Source organism: Camellia sinensis, chromosome 4, assembly GCF_055761805.1.
Source record: "Camellia sinensis isolate YWXY chromosome 4, ASM5576180v1, whole genome shotgun sequence".
In the NCBI taxonomy this organism is placed as follows: Eukaryota; Viridiplantae; Streptophyta; class Magnoliopsida; order Ericales; family Theaceae; genus Camellia; species Camellia sinensis.
In genome coordinates this window covers 208,901,926-208,917,511 of record NC_138964.1, presented here as the reverse complement: position 1 = coordinate 208,917,511, position 15,586 = coordinate 208,901,926, and the positions used below count along the sequence as shown (strand labels likewise).

The 15,586-nt window shown below is 33.3% G+C and overlaps 2 protein-coding genes across 2 annotated transcripts; one reads left to right on the top strand and one right to left on the bottom strand.

Annotated features, from left to right (window-relative positions):
• Positions 1-2,128: 2,128 nt before the first annotated feature.
• LOC114256385 (COBRA-like protein 4) lies at positions 2,129-5,967 on the top strand. Its single transcript, XM_028196017.2, has 6 exons — positions 2,129-2,463; positions 2,542-2,621; positions 3,277-3,733; positions 4,837-4,984; positions 5,082-5,359; positions 5,442-5,967. Exons 1-6 carry the CDS (start codon positions 2,412-2,414, stop codon positions 5,723-5,725), a joined length of 1,299 nt encoding a protein of 432 aa, XP_028051818.1. The 5' UTR covers positions 2,129-2,411; the 3' UTR covers positions 5,726-5,967.
• An 88-nt stretch (positions 5,968-6,055) lies between these two features.
• Positions 6,056-11,045, bottom strand: LOC114256384 (protein COBRA). Its single transcript, XM_028196016.2, has 6 exons — positions 10,513-11,045; positions 8,922-9,001; positions 7,735-8,191; positions 7,154-7,313; positions 6,757-7,034; positions 6,056-6,643 (listed from the first exon to the last, which is right to left on the bottom strand). Exons 1-6 carry the CDS (start codon positions 10,601-10,603, stop codon positions 6,351-6,353), a joined length of 1,359 nt encoding a protein of 452 aa, XP_028051817.1. The 5' UTR covers positions 10,604-11,045; the 3' UTR covers positions 6,056-6,350.
• Between the last annotated feature and the right edge of the window lie 4,541 nt (positions 11,046-15,586).

The window sequence follows — 15,586 nt, the reverse complement described above, 5'->3', positions numbered from 1 at the left end:
ATTGTCCCACGAATTATGTCCCAACACCCCTCCCTCCCCCCCCCAAGGATACACTAAGCCAACGAATATAGGACTAATAGTTCGGAGCAAAAAATTAATACCAAACAACGGATTCGGACTAATAGTCCAATCCCATGGTATAATCCTTCGAAACAAACAGGCTCTTAGCATCCAACACTTATGCGTGTACCAACCATGTGCAACCCTTCGAGTCTTGCAACGAACACACAGCGGTTCTTCAAGTACTTGAATTCAAAACCACACTCCACCACATATTTGTAAAGTATTGTCCGAAACTCATGCGCACTCCCTTTCAAAACTCTGTCCCATATGAGTAAGCCCGTTAGCCCATGGTTCTGATAAGAATGTCTTTTCATCATGTGGACAGTAATTTGGCAACAAATCGACATCGAACTCATTGTTAATCTGGTGAACACCGCGTTTGATTTTGCGTGTGGCGAGGCTTGATATGGCGTCCACAAAATCAACGTCTGTTGTTACACCTACACGACCGCGTGACTCAACCATAACGTCGATTAGTTGCAAGCAGAAAGAGTATGCAAGGTGAACCATATTTTGCATATCTACATCATTTTGTAATGAGATATTTTTGTAACCCGGAATATTGAAGAACAAGCAAACATTACCTGGCATAAAGCCACCAAATTTGTCACACACAAAATTAACCAACTCGACAACTGCATAAGGGGATTTGAGATTGTATGCAACATTGGTGGACCGGAAACAGCACAACAACATAATAACGTCATCCATCCCTACATAAAAATTAGTGACAGACGCTTTAAAAGGTAGGGAAGAAATTAACAACACACAAACACTTTTGTGTGTGCCGTACACGATAACCCAAACTATACATTACAAACGGTTTGCATAATACACATTGTAAAAAACGCATCAGAAATGGGAGGGCGTCACAGACAATGCCGAAATCTTATGCAACAACCATTGTACATGGGGAAATACAACATCGTACCTGCCGACATATATGCTGACGGCGTTGAACTGGCGATCTCGGTGTAACCCTAGAGTGAAATGGGTATGCGAATATATATGTGCCCCCTCTGCGCTCTGACTATGGTGACCAAATATTTCCCCCCCTCCAACACAATCACATACCACACAAGATAGGTATGAGGATATGGGCATGATTCCTAATTTTGTGTGACCCAGTAAAGAAAATGGTACAAATGACCATAATATCAAAATAAAAATCAAAACAGGACCCATTGGTAATAATGTTATAACCGATGGGATCTACCAGTATATGTGTAATCTGTAGGACTAAATGGGCTTGTTAATGCTGATATGTGATTTTTGGATAATTTTTCCTATTTTTTATTATTATTATTATTATTTTTTTTTTTGGTAACAATGATATCTAGAGCATTTTACCGACTTGTCCTTGGTGCGTACATTTCTTGTATCTCACTCATGTTGGGTAATTACCAGGCATAAGTCCAGCACTTGATGAGATTCAAACTCATGACCTTAATTTTGTTTTTCAAGGGCTTATCGTGACTCAAGCTCAACTTAGTGTCGTTTTGGCAACGCAGCAAAAAGCTGCGTTTTGAACAACTTCCCAAAAACGCCAACCCTTGCAAAAACGCCATTGATCCCATTTGGGAAGACCCAAAAAAGCCACTTAAAAATTTACCAAACTACCCTCTGGAACATTATAATTAATTAATTCAAAAAATTGTTGACATGCAAAAAGTAAGGATATTTTGGTCATTTTAGAGTGATGTGACACTTAAAAAATATTAAACCAAAAAGCAAAAAAACTAACTTTTTATCAACTTTCCAAATCACTTCCAAAAAAGTCAAAAAGCTTGGTAAAAAATCAAAAATCAACTTTTTACCAACTTCTCAAAACATCCCTTATTACTCCGTTAACCCCTCCAGGGATAGGGCTATTTGGGTAACTTTGTTTGTAGAACACCAACTTCTTCCATAACCTGTCACCTTCGCTGGCAAAGTGACCGTTGGGACGTTATGTTCAGCCTTCTAATGTCCCGCCAATCCATCTCTGTCTCCTCACCAGGTCGTTGCTTCTAGATACAGAAAATCTTAACAGAAATATAAAACATTGACACACAAACAGGAGGGAGAGAGAGAGAGAGAGAGAGGAAGGTGGTGGTGGAGGAGGAGGTAGAAGATACCTCTAGAACCCTAACAACCAGTAGGTGAGCCATCTTAAAATACTTGACAATTGCTTGATCAACCCATCCTTTTCTTTCTTAAAAACACTCAAATTACCAAGAAAAGTTATGATCTTAGCAGCTTTTGGATTCTGAATTCGACGTGTTCTCTCAGACCCAGTTTGCCAAAATCGCTTGAGATCAGAACGCAACTCTCATCTTCAACCATATCGATTTAGCAGCATTGCAAAGATGAGATTTGTCATCTCAGTTCTGTTATTTCTTGTGTTCATTTCATGTGGAGGTAAAAACACCTTTCTCAGTTTTGATTTGTGTGTATGTTTTTGCTTGATTCTGTTTTGCTTCTTTTCAAAAATTGTAGTTGCATATGATCCATTGGATCCGAATGGGAACATAACAATCAGATGGGATGTAATGTCTTGGACCCCAGATGGCTATGTGGTGAGTCCTATAACAATCTCATAAATTTGTTCTCATGTTTGAAAATACATTCGAAGTGTTTTATTTTATTTTATTTTCTCTCTCTCTCTCTCTCTCTCTCTCTCTCTCTTATGTTTAAGAAGTTAATAAGATGTTATTTACACTGACGGTCCCTAAAATATGTGATTGTTTATGATTTAGTCCCACATCTTTTAATTATTTCAATTTGATCTCCAAAATATATGATCTATTACAATTTAAGTATTTGGCGACAACGCTGCTCAAAATCAATAACATATGGATGGATATTTTTGGAATTTTACATTAAGGCTCAACAAAATCAAAAGGATCAAATGCGTACATGGTTCCCAAGGTATGCATTTTGGTCCCCAAAATATGCTCTCAGTTGCATGTTGGTCCCCAATCCTTTAATTTTGTTGCACTTTCGTAATGTTATGAAATTACCACTTCTTCTGTTGATATTGAAAGGCATTGATGTCAAGGACTAGAGTGTAACGCATTGCATATTTTGGGAATCGTAGTGAAAAAATTAACAGATTAAGGACAAAATGTAACATATCAAATATTTTATGGACCATTAGTGCAATTAACACTAATTTTTACTCAGATAAAAACCATATGTTGACAAGGTCTTTGATGGCTTGTTTATCTGCAGGCAGTGGTGACAATGAACAATTTCCAGATGTACAGGCACATCATGAGCCCTGGTTGGACCTTAGGTTGGACATGGGCTAAAAAAGAAGTGATATGGTCAATGATTGGGGCTGAGGCCACTGACCAAGGTGATTGCTCCAAATTCAAAGGCAACGTCCCTTATTGTTGCAAAAAGAACCCTACTATTGTAGATTTGCTCCCCGGTACACCCTACAACCAGCAATTCCAGAATTGCTGCAAAGGCGGTGTGGTGGCATCTTGGGGCCAGGATCCTGCATCTTCTGTTTCCGCCTTCCAGGTCAGCGTAGGCCAATCCGGTACTACGAACAAGACGGTGAAACTTCCTAAGAATTTCACTCTGCTAGGTCCGGGACCAGGGTACACTTGCAGCCCAGCAAAAATCGTGCCTCCCACCAATTTTTTCACTCCTGATCTTCGGAGGAAGACTCGGGCACTCAGTAAGTCCTGCTCTTTCTCCCAAGGTCGAACCGTTCTTGTATATCCAAGATTGATTACTTTTGTAGGTTTCAAAGAAAAAACAGTTAAATTTCACTAGAGTTGGTATGTTAAAAAAATGCTCAAATCATATCCAACTTGAACAATTTCACAGAACCTCTATATATCCAGTTCAGTCCACACCCAAGCTCCAATTGTTGTTGCCTTAGAAGCACCAACACTCCAAAATGGATGCCCTCTCCATGTCCGACTCTACGTTGCTTGTCAATGTAATTATTATTTTTTTGTCAGACATATTAAGGATATTGGTGGATACATGTGTCCAGAGTTTGAACAAGTCTTGAGACAGATTTCTGGTTTATATTTTTATTTTTAATAATTTAGAAAGATGATTTGAGGGTCAAAGTAAAATATATGAAAATAAAATTAAAATATACCCACATATACGTCACTTATCAATGTAATTATTATTTTTTTGGCAGACATATTAAGGATATTTTGTCGATACATGTGTCCAGAGTTTGAACAAGTCATGGGACAGATTTGTGGTTTTTATTTTTATTTTTAATGATTTAGAAAAAAGATTTGGGAGTCAAAGTAAGGCTTGGTTTGGGAAGTGGGTTGGCTTTTTGGTTTTTTGGCTTTTTTGGCTATTTTAGCCTGGGCTAAAAAGTTTGGTTTGGGAAGGGCTTTTTGGCTTTTTGGCTTTTTTGACTTTTTTTGTGAGAGAAGAGTGTAATGATTATGGGTTAGATGTGATATTTTGTTTTTTGTGGCTAAAATAGCCTATTTTGTCTTTTGTGGCTAAAATAGCCAAAAAAGCCCCCAACCCAACTTGCCAAACGGAGCCTAAAATATATGAAAATAAAATAAAAAATTTAATTAAAATACACCCACATATATATTGATGCCTCTCATGTTTATTTATCCTAAATTTATATTCATATAGTAAATAAAAACATATAAAAATAAAATAAAATTTTATCGTATCCCCACCGTACTTGTTTCCTAATTTTTTTTTAGAACCACGGCTGTCTCGGTGTTTCTTACGCTGTGGCTGCGATTTGAATATTACATGACAATTTTTTCATTCTTTGACGTGCAGTGACGTGGAATGTGACCTGCACTTATTCACAGTTTCTGGCCAGCAAACACCCAAGTTGTTGTGTCTCATTCTCATCCTTCTACAATGCAACAATCACTCCTTGTCCTTCTTGTGCTTGTGGTTGTGAAAACAAGAACAATTGCATCAAGTAAGCTACTATCTGATACACATTTTGTGTACATATATCTATGTTTCGAGTACATGAAAGTATCTAATCCATCAAACAACTATTGATGGTGATCTAGGAGTGATTCCAAACTTCTTAGCATGGTCGGACTGAACACTCCGACGAAAGGCAACACGCCACTGCTACAGTGCACGCATCACATGTGCCCGATCCGGGTGCACTGGCACGTGAAGCTCAACTACAACAATTACTGGCGTGTGAAGATCTCGATAACTAACTTCAACTACCGGATGAACTACACGCTCTGGACTCTTGTTGCTCAGCATCCTAATCTCAACAATGTCACTCAAGTTTTTAGCTTTGATTACAAACCTCTCATTCCCTATCAGTCCATCAGTAAGTTACCACACATATTTGAACAATTCCTACATTTTTCTGTCAAAATATTAACCTAAACTAACGCAATATGATATGGCAGATGACACAGGTATGTTCTACGGCATGAAATTCTATAATGATCTGCTAATGGAAGCCGGGCCATTTGGAAATGTTCAGTCGGAGGTGCTTATGCAAAAGGATCAGAACACTTTCACATTTAAGCAAGGATGGGCGTTTCCCAGGAAAGTATACTTCAATGGTGATGAATGCATGCTACCCCCACCTGATGCATACCCAAATCTACCAAACTCTGCGCAACGAAACTTATTTGGGCTCTCAATGTTGATTTATTCAGTGTTTTTCTTGTTGATCAGACTCTGGTGATTGTCAGGAAGTTTTGAAGCCTAGGCATCTACAACGCCGGGCTAATGGGGATCACAGGTACACATTTAAAAATTCTTACGAAAAAACTAAAGGGGCTGGAGTCGATCAAGTGTAGTTTGATATGATGAATTTATGAATAGGAACACTAGATATGAAATCTTCTTGAACTGTTAATGATCAATCAATGTCACCATGCTGTAAACAAATTTGTTTTGATTGTATAGCTTCCATTGTTTTACTAATAGGATAAGAGGAAATAGACCATGCACAATATGAAGCTACAAGCAAGAACAATAATTCATTAAACCAATACCCATATATTACATCTAATTTCTCTCTTAAATGGTTTTTTATTCACTTGCGAATGTTGAAATACTCTACAAACCATATGACACTGTAAAGTAGTAAACAAGTGACACAACAGGTACAAAGTAACAAAATGGTAGTGAATTAAGGACCCCAAAAAAGAAAAAAGAAAAAACAAGTTTGTTCGAACTGAGGCACACCTGAACCTCTATACTGCTTGTTAAACATCATTGCCAGACACAAATTCTTCAGTCAGCTTGTCCTAGGTTCTTGGGTTGAATGTGTTGAGTATAATTTTTTGAAACAATAGAACTTGTGCTTATACCGATGAAAAGATTAATGCCAAAGACAGCAACAGGGGCAACATTAGAGTAAGCAAAGATGTATCCTTCCGGGAACTGGTATTTGGCAAAAATGGGTAGGCATCGGGAGGTGGCATGACACAATTATCGCCATTGAAATAGATCCTCCGAGGAAAAGCCCAACCTTTCTCGAAAGTGAAAGTTGATGCATCCTTTCGGAAGAGTAGCTCCGATTGAACATTACCGTAAGGGCCGGCTTGCATGAGCAAATCATTATAGAACTTAATTCCCCATAGCATGGCAGTATCATCTGTTTGCAGAATGAAATTAAAAAATAAATATATACACATTCTTTATGTACAAGTCATTTATTATCCGACTTACTTACAGGAACAAACATCTAGAATTTAAGATCTGACTTACTTATAGCTCCGTAAGGAGTTAATGGCTTGTAGTAAAAACTGAAAATCTGAGTCAGATTGTCGAAATTGGGGTGTTGGACAACTAAGTTCCACTGTGTATAGTTCATTCTGTAATTGAAGTTTGTAATTGTGACCTTCACTCGCCAGTATTCCTTGTAGTTAAGCTTAACGTGCCAGTGAATTCGGATAGGGCACATATGGCTTGTACATTGTACCAGGGGTGCATAGCTATTCTTGTTAGCTCCTGAAACAACTGACGCTAAATATGGCGAGTTTGGGCTGTAGGGATAGAGAAAGGAAGGGGAAAAACCCATGTTAGAAGAAAATCTAGAAAAAGAAAATGATGTGACAAGGAGGGAAAAAAAAGTGTGAGAAAGAAAAGTTGTGAGAGAACATACTCTACACAGCTCCCAGGCTGAGTTATGTTGTTTTGGCAGCCACATGTGCATGTCGGGCAGGGTACTATTGTGTCATTGTAGAAGGATGAGAGCGAAACGCAGCAAGTAGGAGTTTTCTGAGCCAGGAATTGCGAATAAGTGCACGTAACATTCCACGTCACTGCCATAAGATAAAGATAGGGTCAAAATCCAAATTTCAAAGGTACAAGTTCACACACAACTTCATTAGTTGGGACAAATAGCTTGTAATAAATTTCCCTTCATCAAATGCAATTAAGATAGCACTCTCGTTTTTCTCCAATGCTAATTCAAAATAACATAAACTCTGCCTGGGAGAAAATTAATAGCCATTTTGAAACATATTTATATATATATGTGATAAATAAGCATTTTGAAACATATTTATATATATATGTGATAAATAAGCATTTTAAGGGTGATATTTTAGTAGTCACTAGCAAGACTCTAATCTAAATTATTGGCTAAATAGAAATGAATGTGCCATGGTAATGGCTTAGGCCCTAACGAAAGAAGACAATAGATAGATGTAAATGGTCTGTAGAATTCACCAAATAACTTACTCATAGCTTGTGTGACTCTCCTTCCATCTGAGGTAAAAAATTTTGTAGGTCTTACAATTTTTGCTGGACCACAAGTATAACCCGGCCCTGGTGCTTTCAAAGTGAAGTTCTTGGGCACTCTTACTGTTTTGTTGGTGGTTCCAGCTGAACCGACACTAATCTGGAAGGAGCTCGCAAAATTGTTCGGATCTTGTACCCACGAGCTAATTACTCCCCCCTTGCAGCAATTTGTAAACTGCAGGTTGTAAGGAGTTCCAGGCAATAAGTCCACAACCGTTGGATCCTTCCTACAGCAATGTGGAATGTTCCCTTTGTATTTTGAACAATCTCCTTGGTCTGTGGCTTGGCTTCCCACCATGCTCCATATCACCTCCTTCTTTGCCCATGTCCATCCTAGTGACCATCCCGGAGCCTGAATGTGGCGATATTGCTGGAAGTTGAAAATTGTAACAGCCGCCTATCCACACGCAATAAGAAGCTGATTAGGTAATGAAAAGAAAAAACACATGTTCAAGGCTGGTTGGAAGGAACATGACTTTGCAAAATAAAGACTGTCCATATCTATGAATCAGTTTCTCTATTGGGATCAAGCATTCATAAGCCAAGGTTAAGCTTATGAAGAATTGAGATTGTGCAAACCAAACTCTTGCTACACCAAATTGTGTGTTGGTCAAATTTTATAAGGGAAAAGGAGCCTCAATCAAGAATTATAAACACTTGAAACTGCGCTTTGGAATATAAAGACCACATAGCAACAACAAAAACAAAAACAGCTACTCTAAGAATCAAATGATTACTGCAGTTTCTGTAAACTGCTTATAAACTTGAAAGTGAAATGCAAAGTGAAAACAAGTCTAAAAGCTCAATTGCAATAATTGGACAACTTGGTTGAGCTTAAAGAACTTAATAAGGGCCAGAGATAACTTGAGCGTGTGCCAGTCATATCAAAGGTTGTGTGTGTGTGTGTGTAAAGGCACGTGCTCGGGCATGCACGAGAGGAGGGGGGGGGGGGGGGGGGGGGGCTGACTATATTAAATAGCACAAACAATATTAGCCTGTCATACCATCTTGGACAAAAAATAAGAAATGATGTAGGACTTGGAAGACATAGGTGCAAACTAAAAGCATGTTTATCTGTACACAGAATTAAACTACTCTATAGTAGGATATAGCTTGCAAATACTTACAAGATAGCCATCGGGTGTCCAGCTTAAGATATCCCACTTAATTGTGATATTTCCATTCGGGTCAAGGGGATCGTAAGCATCTGAAAGAAAAACCAGAAAATTAAGGTTAAACTCCTCGTTCTAATTTGTAATAATCTAGCATTAAGAGAAACGGGAAGCATGTAAACAAAGACTGCACAAAAAACACAACAGAAGTTCCTATAGCTCATCATGAATCACAAGAAGAAAGGTCAATATCACAAATGGTCATTGATTTAACTATATATATTTCACCAAAATTACAGTTTCTGGTGGTTAAACTATCAAAAAATAAATAAATAATCATGTACTTATGAAAATACTGGAAAGCTACATGAATACTATACAGATATAAATCTATGAGGGCAAATTACTATGGTAGTCCTTGTACTTTGATCATTTTGTGATTTTAGTCTTTGTAATTTCAATTGGCTCAATTTTGATCCGAAATTTATAATTTTGTCTCAATTTGGTCCAATTGATTACAACTCTTAACATTTCTTTATGAAAAATGCACTCATAAGTGTTATATGTTATATTTTTAAGAGCAAAATTATAAACTTACTCAACTCAATTAATTTAGTGATAACTTTTTTTAAAAAACACTAACGATATTATCAATTGGACCAAATTGACACACAATCCAAAATTAAGGGTCAAAATTGAGCCTATTGAAAGTGGAAAGACCAAAATGGCACAAGATGTAAAATATAGGGACCACTGGTATAATTGGCCCAATCTATAATTTATGACCCTGCAGAGCAGCTGAAGTAAATATCTTGAAACAAAAGAATTTTAATCAAACAAATAGATTATAGAACATATATATATATATATATATATGTATATATATAATTTCGTTGCAAGGCACATGAAATGCCTAGTTCATTAAAGGGAAGGAAAAAAGAAAAAGAGAAAAACAGTCATGTCTAAACGAATGTTCATACACATGCCTTTATGCTTTGTATTATTTTGTTTTTGCAGCTAACTTTTCCATATCTACACCAAGTCTTACAACCCAATTATAAATCTTGGAGAAATTGAAAAATATTCACCAAAAAAAAAAAAAAAAAAACACAGAAAGAATTAGAAAATGAATAAGGAGGAAAAACAAATATGGCACATTTGGCATTTACCAAGATTCAACTTTCAAGCAAATCCTATCATGACATTGATAATCACTAATAAATTAACTCAGATTAGAAAATAGATAAATAAATAAAGAGTATAAATCCAAGAAACAATAGACAAAACGCTCCAATTCAATAATCTAGAAACATGAACTCTAAATCTATGACTGCCTTAAAATCGAAAAATCAAAAGAAACCCAAATAGCACTAAAAAAATTAAAAATTAAAAATCTTATGGACGATCAAGGGAAACTCATTTCCTCAATCTTCAATTCCACAACAAATTTGCCAAATCTCTCAAGCATTTTCGCATCCATCGATCAATTAGGCCCCAAAAAGAACCATTCTCCACATAAACGACACAAATTGAAGAAAGCAGCCAAGCCCAGTACAGAAAGAAAAAGAAACAACAACAAAACTCAAGATTTCAAAGATTTTTAAACCTGTTGATATAAAGCTAAAGGAAGAAATCAAGAACACGAGCACAATGGCACTAGTAGAGAATTGGGTCACAGATCTAAAGCAAAAACCCATTTCTTGTTGATGATTTTCCGGATTGATTTCTGCCCAAGATCAAGTGGAGAGATAGTGAAGAAGACAGAGAGAATGGAGCGAAGAAAAAGAAAGAAAGGAAAGAAAGAAGAGAACGCGGTGGTGACTGGCTGGCTTTTGCTCACACACGAGTGGACTTTTGAAGTCTAGAAGGCAAAAACAAATGTGATTTTCGTAGAGGGAGGATTCGTGATAGGTCGCTGTCACCGTAGATAATGACAGTTGAATCAAGGCCGTTCATCTTGTGGAATAACAAATATTTCAGCCATTGACTGTGACTAAGTCTAATCGGTCGAGTTGGTGGGAGGTGATTTTCCGAAGAATAGACTCTATGTGCCTGACTGTTAGTTATTCCAGTGGATGCCAGGCCACAGTCCCATGCTGTTCCAAATGTACTATGATTGATAATGTAAATAAAATCTATTATTTTATATTAAGTGATTAAAAAATATAAAAATGTATAAAAATTTGTGATTAGTTAGAGATATGATCGCGTATTCATGGACCAAACAATATTTTTTTTGTAGCACAATAGTTGATATTTTATAAATTTTTTAAAATAATGATGTAATAAAAAAAAAAATTGGGAGTAAATTACAAAAGGTAAAACACCAATAAATCTCAAATTTTAATGTGTTAAACCATTTGGTCCTGCCTTTTATTTTGTAGACTAATAAATCCTATTTAAATGTTAAAAGCTCACTATAGGCCTTTTTTAGATTTCTCTCCTTTCCGAACATCAGCAACATCAACTACGTCATCAAACGTCATCAAACATCAACAATGTTCTGTTCATATTTTTTTTATCAAAACAAACATCACGTCATCAAACATCAGCAACGTTCTGTTCATATGTTTTTATCAAAACAAACATCATCAATGTCATCAAACATCAGCAACGTTCTATTCATATTTTTTTTATCAAAACAAACATCAGCAACGTTCTGTTCATATCAAAACATCATCAACGTCATCAAATATCAATGTTCTGTTATATTGTATAAATATCAAGCAATTTAACATCAGCAACGTTCTGTTCATATGTTTTTATCAAAACAAACATCGTCAAACATCAGCAACGTTCTGTTCATATCAAAACATCATCAACGTCATCAAACATTAATGTTCTATTATATTATATAACCATCAACGTTCTGTTATATTGAAATTGCCTGATGTTTATACAATATAATAAACAAAGATACCATACCAAATATATAAATGACTAAATAGTTTACAAAAAAATATTCAGGACTAGATAGAGCAACATTTCCCAATATGGGATTTATGAATAATTTTTCCAATTACAAATACACTTTTGAGGTTTGTTTAAAATACAAATTATTTTTTATGATTTGAAAAATTACAAATATCTCTTATTAGAATTTTTTATTTTACAGAATTAACTAAAAAAATGAAATTCATAATTGTTCTCCTATACAATAATAAAATTACCTAAATTATTAATTGAAACATATTTTTAACATCATTAAAAATTATTAATTGAGTTGATGATTTATTAATAAAATGAGCGATTTGTTATGAAATTAAAAATCTCAAGGGATGGAATGTAAGTATCAAAATGACAAGAAGCGATCCGTATTTTAATCAAATCTCAAAAGATGTATATGTAATTTACCCAAAAATTGGTATGAACTTCACTTACAAATCTTGAATGTATATTGTAATGATGTAATTGAGATTGATATATCTTTTGGAAACATAGAAAAAAGCGAGTTTGTTGATTTATTTGTTTATTTGAGCTACATTCTCTTTCTCTTTTTTTTTCTCTCTTTTTTTTTATTTTTCAAAAAAAAAATATCAATAAATTAACTTTCTTTTTTTTACTTTTCAAAATAACCTGAATTTGTGTAGACTTTTTTTTTTTTTAAATGAAAGTAATCCAGCAGGACTCACCACTGTCAGGATCGCTCAATGTATTTGCTGTGCCTAGTCTTATTCAATAATATTTGACTCACAAAGTTGAATAAATGCAAGTGATTTTATTTTATTTCCATTCTTTTTGTCAATTTCCCTAATCAGAGGCAGCTTATGGGATGATTAGTAGCTTAATGATGTGCGCCTTCTTTTTCAACATCTTTCATAACATTACATTATTTTTTATTCGTTTGATACTGTCAGTGAGAGAGAATACACAAAATTTTCTTATTATTTTTTTATTCGTTTCATACTTTTATTCTCGTGACGAAAATGAGCCCTAAATACTTGATTACCAACACTTAAATTAAATATATAATAAAATATAAAATATATATGGATCAATAAAAATTATTAATGAAACTCACTTACTAAAAATCTTGCCTATGTATATTGTGATTGATTTTGTATTTCTAAACTTATTCAAATTTATACTTTTTTTGTCCCATATTTTATCTTTGTTATTAATTTAGGAGTGTTTGGAGTTTTCTTTTTCGTGACTCTTTTATTGGCTTATTTTCATTTTTAGTAAACTTTTTTTTTTCAAATTTTGGATTTTGAAATTCTACTTGATGAGACGAATCAAAAAATAACATCAAAAATTTCAAAAAAGACAAAAATAAGTAAAAAATAGTAAATTATTTATTTGTTTATTATTTTTTACATTTGTCTACATAAGACGAATTGAAAAAAAAAAATTAACATAATTTAAGAACAAAAAAACCACTGAAGACAACAAAATTCAAATAAAAATTGTGATTTATTTGAAAGTTACCAAACAACTAATAATTTGGTTTGTTGAGAACAAGTGCCATTACCCTAGCAATAATATAAGATCTATTGTAGAGTAATCACTGTTCCAAATACGAGTTAGGGGTTCTTTATTTTTAAAATAATTTGCTCCTTTATTAGAATTTATTTACCCTTATAATTATCAAATTTTGTGAGTCACGAATTACGAGAATTTTGAAATATATGTGAATAAATTGAGATAAAAGTTAGTTTTTCTTTTTTTATAAATTGAGATAAAGTCACGAATTACATGTATGTTGTTTTTTTATTTTTAATTACATTAAATGCATTTTCTTCATCTTAAAAAAAAAAAAATTGAGATGAAGGGACAATTTAAATTCCATTGATTTTAAATGGGCACTCAGCTCAGAAGTTCATTTCTAAAATTTTTAGGCTAATAGGTATACACGTAAATTGTTTGTTTCGTGCCAAAATAATACTATCTGTGCAAAAGAAATACTTATTTATTTTTTCAAAACTTACCTATTAGTCCAATTATTTATTCAAATTTTACTTATACGTACTCATATCACTTATTTACTTATCTGTTCAATGTCATCAATATGTTTACCTTATTGCTACCAACTGCCGGCGGCGGCGGCAACTTTTCAACACGTGTCTTTATTATAAAAAATATTAAACTTCAGCCACATAACATATTGTCCCATATGAATGAGTTTTTCACCAATTAATCTATTTTAAAATACAAAAAGGAAAGAATAAATTATCAGCTAATCCTATGTGATGGACTTAAATATGTATATTATTTTACCTTAATAATTTTTTAAAATATTAATAAGTGAAAAAATGAAAATAATTTATAAGTAAATAAACTGATCAATAGACCATCTTGTAAATCCTAAAAAAATAATTTTGGTTTGTCTATCTCTCTCTGCTCACTCATTGAGCAATTTTCAATAGTAACAGACTGATCGCATTGTGGTGCAAATCGTGTTCCATGTATCTCAAATAATAATCACTCTGTTTGATTTTAATTTTCAGAATTTATTTTTTAAAAAATTTTACATATTTATTTTCACTTAATTTTTTAATATTTTAAGTAATTTTTTAAAATTTTTAGACACACCTAACATAAATACACTTAAAAAGTATAACATTTGTAAAAAAAAAAAATTTAAATTCACTAATTACCAAAAATACAAAAAATACAAAAATTTAATATATTTTTCATATTTTTGTATATTTATTTATTTTTTAAAATATTTGTTCATAAATATTTTACATTTTAGATATATTTAAGTAAGGTGCATCTAAAAAAATAAAAAAAAAATTACTTAAAATTTTAAAAATATTCCCTAAAAACAAAACAAAAAATATGAAAAATAAAAAATTTAATTTTCAAAAAATTAAATTCAGAATATTGAAATCAAACACTATTTTTAGTATTTTTTTTTTTTTTTGGATAATTTCTTCTATTAAAAATCATTCTCGCCTAATCTTCATTTGAATGTTCAATTCAACCCCATAAAAAGTTAATAATGATAATTAATTGGCTCAAATTTACATTGGGGGACAACACAAATCCAGCTCATAAGGTGACGACATATGCACGATTGTTCACGAATTTGAAGATGTTATCTGGACGTGTACTCCGGGTTCAATTTTTTTTTTAAAAAAAAATAAAAAGACATGTCACTCGCCTAATACTATGGTTATTACCGTTTAAATGATTTATTTATATTTTATTTTAGAATAATATTTAAGAGCTGTAATAATGTAGAGAATGCCTATATAAAGGTAAAATCCGCACTCCTCTCTCTCCCTTCCACCTCACTAAAACTCTATTTAAAGCTCTAGTATTAGAACTATGTATCATTACTGTTTATTTTAAAAGTAATGTTAGAAATTCCAAAATTTTACCAAATGTTTATGGAACCCACACAATGTGGGTCTCACACTCATATGAGATATTTGGTAAAATTTTTGAGATTTTTAACATTTTTATTTTTTTTAATTTAAAAATCTGTGTCAAATTATTTAGTATAATTTTTACTTATAATTTATTTAATAGAAATAACTTAACTAAATCTTAAAAAAAAAAAGGTTTATTATCTAAAAGTTAAGAGATGAGTCCTTTTAACTTTTACTTTCTAATTATCAACTTTTAATTTATACTAATAAATTTCACCAAATAAGATCATAACTACTGGTGGAGTTAAGGAATTTGACATGGGTACACTTTCTAATTGAAGCTTTAAATTTTTGAGAAAATTA

Excerpts from the sequence above, each read along its gene's own strand:
- LOC114256385 (XM_028196017.2), top strand. The coding sequence starts at position 2,412 with ATGAGATTTGTCATCTCAGTTCTGTTATTTCTTGTGTTCATTTCATGT. Across the intron at positions 2,464-2,541 it reads TGTGTTCATTTCATGTGGAG|TTGCATATGATCCATTGGAT; the intron begins GTAAAAACACCT and ends CAAAAATTGTAG. Across the intron at positions 2,622-3,276 it reads GGACCCCAGATGGCTATGTG|GCAGTGGTGACAATGAACAA; the intron begins GTGAGTCCTATA and ends GTTTATCTGCAG.
- LOC114256384 (XM_028196016.2), bottom strand. The coding sequence starts at position 10,603 with ATGGGTTTTTGCTTTAGATCTGTGACCCAATTCTCTACTAGTGCCATT. Across the intron at positions 7,035-7,153 it reads CAGCCTGGGAGCTGTGTAGA|CCCAAACTCGCCATATTTAG; the intron begins GTATGTTCTCTC and ends CTATCCCTACAG. Across the intron at positions 6,644-6,756 it reads AACTCCTTACGGAGCTATAA|ATGATACTGCCATGCTATGG; the intron begins GTAAGTCAGATC and ends TTCTGCAAACAG.